At 47.7% G+C, this 6,402-nt stretch overlaps 1 protein-coding gene across 1 annotated transcript; it reads left to right on the top strand.

The window, feature by feature from the left end:
* Window positions 1-1,900: 1,900 nt before the first annotated feature.
* LOC128930754 (microtubule-associated protein 4-like) lies at window positions 1,901-3,142 on the top strand (the record flags this gene model as incomplete). Its single annotated transcript, XM_078364487.1, is given in 2 exon segments — window positions 1,901-2,799; window positions 2,801-3,142. Coding segments are annotated over 2 exon segments (1,143 nt in total), but the record flags the coding sequence as incomplete, so codon positions are not given.
* Between the last annotated feature and the right edge of the window lie 3,260 nt (window positions 3,143-6,402).

Genomic DNA, 6,402 nt, shown 5'->3' with positions numbered 1-6,402 from the left:
TTTTGGTTCATAGGAAATATTGTAACACTTCCTGTTTTATACGGATACTGTAATACTTCCTGATTCTTAGGGACATTGTAGTACTTCCTGGTTCATACAGATAATGGTAGTACTTCCTGGTTCACAGGGACATTGCAACAATTCCTAGTTCATTCAGATAATTGTAGATTTCCTGGTTTGCAGGGATATTGTCACACTTTCTGGTTCATAAAGACATTTGCAATCCTCTGGTTCCTGTGGGTAATTGTAGCACTTCATGTTTCATAGGGACATTGTAATACTTCCTGGTTCATATGGATAATTGTAGCACTTCCTGGTTCACATGGATAATTATAGCACTTCCTTGTTCACAGGGACATTGCAACACCTCCTGGTTCCTATGGATAACTGTAGAATGTTTGGTTCATAGGAATAATTGTAGCACTTCCTGGCACATAGGGGAATTGCGACACTTACTGGTTCATAGTGACAGTGCAACACTTCCTGGTTTATATGGATAATTGTGTCACTTCCTGGTTCATGAGGACATTGCAACACTTCTTGGTTCATCCTGATAATGGTAGCACCTTCATGTTTCATAGGGATATTGCAACACTTTCTGGTTCACGTGGATAATAGTAGTCCTCTTTGTTTCATAGGAACATTGCAACACTTCCTGTTTCATCATCCCCTATTCTGCCATTTGCCTCAGACCTAGGAAGTTACTCACAAATCTACTTCCTATCCCATGGATTTGACTATTAGGGGCACTTCAAAGAAATGGTATCCCACACCATGCAGTTTTGTGCTTGGCTTCTCTCACTCAGCATCACATTTTTGAGGTCCGTCGATGTACTATGCATCTGAATTCCATTCCTTTTGATGGCTGAATGACATTCCATTGTATGAGGAGACCACATTTTGTTTATCTGCACCTGTTGATGGGCAGTGAGTTCTTTCCACTGTGCAACTACCATAAATAATGTTTAGCACTTAGTGTACAGTTAGGACGTCTATGTATGTACTTGTTGGAGTACATGTCTTCAATTTTTTGAGTAAATACCCAGCAGGGGAATGGCTGGGTCGTAAGAAAACTCTGTGTTTAACCACTGAAGGATCCACCAGGCTGCTTTTCAAAGCAGCTGCACCATTGCACCATCCCACAAACAATACGACAGAGTTCCAGTTTCTGCACATCTGAGCCCACAGTTGTCCCTGTCCATCTTTGTCATTAGAGCCATCCTAGTGTGTAAAACGGGCTATCTCATTGTGGTTTCGATGTGCATTTCCCTGATGACCAAATAGGTTGGTTTTCAAGTTTTCTTGGTCTTTCTTTTTCTTTATCAAGGAGATGACTAATGAGTAATACATAAATAAATGTTTCTTACCCACTGTTTTGATGAATTTTATTCATTGTCGTATTAATGCTTGACCTTATTTGCTTCTCTGTCAGCTATGGGTATCTAAATGTTAGTTTTAGGAATGAACTGTGCTTTTTCTAACCCCACAATCCCCAGATCTATCCAGGACACTGCCTAAAACACAGAAAGCATTAAACAAATACAGATTAAATATAATAGCAAACGCATGTTTTATTTTAAAATATCAACAGTTGCTCCATTTGCAGTGGCTCACACCTGTAATTCCAGCACCTTAGGAGGCTGAGGTGTGCAGATCACCTGAGGTCAGGAGTGTAAGACCAGCCTGGCCAACCTGGAGGAGCCCCATCAGTACTAAATATACAAAAATTAGCCTAGTGTCGTGGCAGGCACCTGTAGTCCTAGCTGTGCAGAAAGCTGAGGCAGGAGAATTGCTTGAACTCTGGAGGCAGAGGTTGCAGTGAGCTGAGATCCCACCATTGCACTCCAGCCTGGGTGACAGAGTGAGACTCTGTCTCAAAAAAAAAACACACACACACACAAAAACAAAGCCCATTGCAGAAGCAAAGGCTCCTGAGAAGTGGGCCTCAGCATCCCAGCCAGCTTCTGCCCCAGCCTCCAGATCTGGAGCCAAGAGCACTTAAACTGTTCCAAAAGCCACAACAGCTGCCGCTGTTGCCTTAACTGGGCCAAGTAGTAGGAGCCCCTCCACGCTAGTACCCAAGAAGCCCACTACCATTAAGACTGAGGGAAAACCTGCAGAAGTCAAGAAGATGACTGCAAAGTCTCTTCCAGCTGACTTGAGTTGCCCCAAGAGCACCTCCACCAGTTCCATGCAGAAAACCACCACTCTTGGTGGGACAGCCCCTGCTGCAGAGGTGGCTCCCACCCAAGTAAAGCCCACACCTATGCCATCTCGGCCCTCCACCACTCCTTCCATAGACAAGAAGCTCACCTCGACCAAGCCCAGCTCCACCACCCTGAGACTCAGCCGCCTGGCCACCAATGCTTCTGCTCCTGATCTGAAGAATGTCCGCTCCAAGGCTGGCTCCACGGAAAACATCAAGCATCAGCCTGGAGGAGGCCGGGCCAAAGTAGAGAAAAAAACAGAGGCAGCTGATACAACTTGAAAGCCTGAATCTAATGCAGTCACTAAAACAGCCAGCCCAATTGCAAGTGCACAGAAACCACCTGCGGGGAAAGTCCAGATGGTCTCCAAAAAAGTGAGCTACAGCCATATTCAGTCCAAGTGTGGTTCCAAGGACAATATTAAGCATGTCCCTGGAGGTGGTAATGTTCAGATTCTGAACAAGAAAGTGGACATCTCTAAGTTCTCCTCCAAGTGTGGGTCTAAGGCTAACATCAAGCACAAGCCTGGTGGAGGAGATGTCAAGATTGAAAGTCAGAAATTGAACTTCAAGGAGAAGGCCCAGGCCAAGGTGATCCCTCAATAATGTGGGCCACCTACCTGCCGGAGGTACCGTGAAGACTGAGGGTGGTGGCAGCGAGGCTCTTCTGTGTCTGGGCCCCCCCACTGGGGAGGAGCCAGCCATCTCTGGGGCAGCACCTGAAACTGGCGCCCCCACTTCAGCCAGTGGCCCCAGTGGCCACCCCAACCTGTCAGGAGGTGGTGACCAAAGGGAGGCCCAGACCTTGGACAGCCAGATCCAGGAGACAAGCATCTAATGATGACATTCTGGTCTCGTGTTCTGTTTCCCCCATTCCCCTCTTGTCTCCCTCGTTCCCCTCTCCCTTCCCTCCTCCCATGTCACTGCAGATTGAGACCTACAGGCTGTGTTCCGGGCAAATGCCAGGGCCTGCACTGACCATGGCACCAACATTGTCTCCCGCCCCCCACACTTCCCTGGTGGCCCCAACTCAGGCTCTCGGGTCCTTGGCCCCCCTTCTCAGGCTGTCCACTAGACCAGTGAGCGCTTAGGCGCCGGCAGCCTGCTAGGCTCGCCTTCCCTCCTGCTTCTCGCCCTGGGGCAGCAGCAGCCCCACCCACACCTCTCACTCCTGGCTGGGCCCAGCTTCCTGCTTTGGTCCTGACCCATCACTGCGCCACTACTCCGTGGAGAGGTTGGGAGGGGATTGGAGTGGCTGAGGCTAAATTGGGATCTAGGAGGGCAGAACAAGATTCTGCCCTCATCTTTGGTTCTTTTGGTCCAAACCCAAAAGAAACACGCCCTCCCTCCCTGGATGTACCTGGAGGGAAGAGTGGAGGTGAATTCCAAGTGGTGACAGGACGCTGACCCAGGACAGGACTGCCTCTCCCTTTGGCCTCACAAAGGTGCCCCCCCCACAGGTGGCATCAGGTGCTTTTTGCTGCCCTGCCCCAAGTTAGGGGCCAGTGCTGTCCCCATGCTTAACATACCCGCCTAGCTGCTGTCACATTTTTTCTTGTTTTGTCCTTTTATTTTTTTTCTAATAACCTAAAAACTGGCAAAATAGTTCTGCAGGTTGAAGCCATCTCTACATGAAAATCCTCAGTTACTCTTCAAGGATGAAAAGGTGTAGAGGACACTGGGCTACAGATAAGGCACTCATTTAAATGATTTAAAAGTTCCCATTTGGCTGGACACAGTGGCTCACCCCCTGTCATCCCAGCACTGTGGAGGCAGACCCGGGATGATCACTTGAGGTCAGGAGTTCAAGACCAGCCTGACCACCATGGTGAAACTCCATCTTGCCTAAAAATACAAAAATTATTTTTATATTTTTGAATATAAAAATATTTATATTAAATTTCAAGGTGTAAGTAGCAGGGATTTCAGGCATGGTGGTGAGCCACCCATCATCCCCGCTACTTGGGAGGCTGAGGTAGGAGCATCACTTGAATCCGGGAGGCAGAGTTTACAGTGAGCCAAGATCATGCCTCTTCACCACAGCCTGGATCACACAGTGAGACTCCATCTCAAAAAAAAAAAAAAAAAGAAAGACAGAAAGGTAAAAAAAAAAAGGAAGGAAGGAAGGATGGAAGGAAGGAAGGAAGGAAGGAAGGAAGGAAGGAAGGAAGGAAGGGAAGGACGGAAGGAAGGAAGGAAGGAAGGAAGGAAGGAAGGAAGGAAGGAAAAGAAAGAAAAGTTTCCATCTTAGCGAGCTCTGCTGGTTCTCCCCACCTGTGACCTTAGCCTCCGAAGTCAGCCTGGTTTCGCCCCTTGGTGCTGCTTTGCAGCCCTACTGTTGGGTAAACGTCTCTATGAGACCCGTGGCGAGTCACTACTAAATCAGAGTCTGCGAGGTGGTTCACACCTGTCACCCGAGCACTTTGGGAGGCTGAGGCCAGCAGATCACGAGGTCAAGAGATCAAGACCAGTCTGGCCAACATAGTGAAACCCTGGATGTTGTTACTGGTCAGGGACGGCTTTTTCATGAGTCAGGTTCATGAGTCAGGACCTGTCAAGCCCTTTACTGCCCGGGTCCAGGAGAGGGACCGAATGTCTCTGTCCCGGCATCCTCTAATTTACTTGACATGTATGCACTTTCTCCAGTGTCAGGGTTATTATTTTTTGTTTTTTGGGGGGTTTTCATTGTTGTTTGGTATTTTATTTTATTTTATTTTTTTGAGATGGAGTCTCACTCTGAAGCCCAGGCTGGGGTGCAGTGGCACGATCTCAGCTCACTGCAACCTCCTTCTCCTGGGTTCAAGTGACTCTCCTGCCTCAGCTTCCCAAGTACCTGGGATTACAGGCGTTCACCATCATGACTGGCTAATTTTTGTATTTTTGTAGAGATGGGGTTTCACCATGTTGGCCAGGCTGGTCTTGAACTCCCGACCTCAGGTGATCTGCCTGCCTCAGCCTCTCAAATTGCTGGGATTACAAGCATGAGCCACCATGCCCAGCCAGGTATATATTTTTTTTCTCAGCTCAAGAATGAACTTTTTCTTAGAATCCTAAAGCTAAAATGGTGTTTCTCCACTTTTATTTATTAAAAATACCTAATTCTAGTGATCACACTTTTGGGCTCAAACATCCTAGTTATGGAAAGAGGAGATGCCACAATGGATGCCACGCTAAAAAGGTGCCCTGGAGAGTTTCACAAGGGAAGAAAGTGTCATCTCAGGGAGGGCAAACTAGACATGCTTTTCACACACTGGTCATTCATGGCTATGATTAGAAGAAATTCCACACGGTGAATTAATGTGCCTTTCCCTGATGATTCATGATGTTCACACACACATAAAAGAGGAAGTCCCACACAGACCTCAGAATAGACCCAGATGGGGTCACTCGAATACTCTAATGCCAGTATTAGACTCTAATACTCTAATGCCATCTGACGTAAGAATTTATCACATTACCCTAAGAATTTTACACATTACAAAGGAAATTTGTGTTGTCACAGTTCCAGACCCCAGAAGTCTGAGATCTAACTGAGCAGGACCGTGCTCCCTCACGAGGGTCCTTCCTGCCTCTCTCAGCTCCTGGGGACTCCAGGTGTCCTGGGCTTGTAGCCACATCACTCCATTCCCTGCCTCATCTCCACAAGACCTTCTCCTCTGTGCCTACAAATCTCTCTCTCCTTATAAGGACACTAGTTATTGGATTTAGAGCCCCCCTCCACCTCTAAGATGATCTCATCTCAAGAACCTTCACTTAAATATGTCTGCCAGGACCCTTCTTCTAAATAAGATCCTTTTGCTAGATTTTCAGGGTGAGGGCATGCACATCGCTTTTTATGACTCACAAAGATATGCAGCCCTGTCATGCAGTCATGCAAGTGGAATACTTAGGCGGACTCTCCAGGCCTGCGTGGGAAGGGAGTGTGTGGTGGGGGGATCATACCACAGCAAAGAGGAGAAAGGAAAACCCCTGTCCTCCTCCAGCTTTTTGAGGTCCCAGGAAAGAGCAAACCCAGCAATTCAAGGGCAATGGTCAAAGTTTGTAGGTATAGACCATGAGAAGCCATGAGCACAGAAGCTGGTGCTGAAGGGGGGCACAGACGTGGTAACGGACACTGGGGATATTAGGGAATCGCCTGAGGTGGGGCCGACCATCATGGGGGGAATGGTAGAAAGTAAAGGTGATTGAAAGGGAGG

Source organism: Callithrix jacchus, chromosome Y, assembly GCF_049354715.1.
Source record: "Callithrix jacchus isolate 240 chromosome Y, calJac240_pri, whole genome shotgun sequence".
Taxonomy (NCBI): domain Eukaryota; kingdom Metazoa; phylum Chordata; class Mammalia; order Primates; family Cebidae; genus Callithrix; species Callithrix jacchus.
The sequence above is the reverse complement of the archived record's forward strand: the minus strand, read 5'-3'. Positions and strand labels throughout refer to the sequence as shown.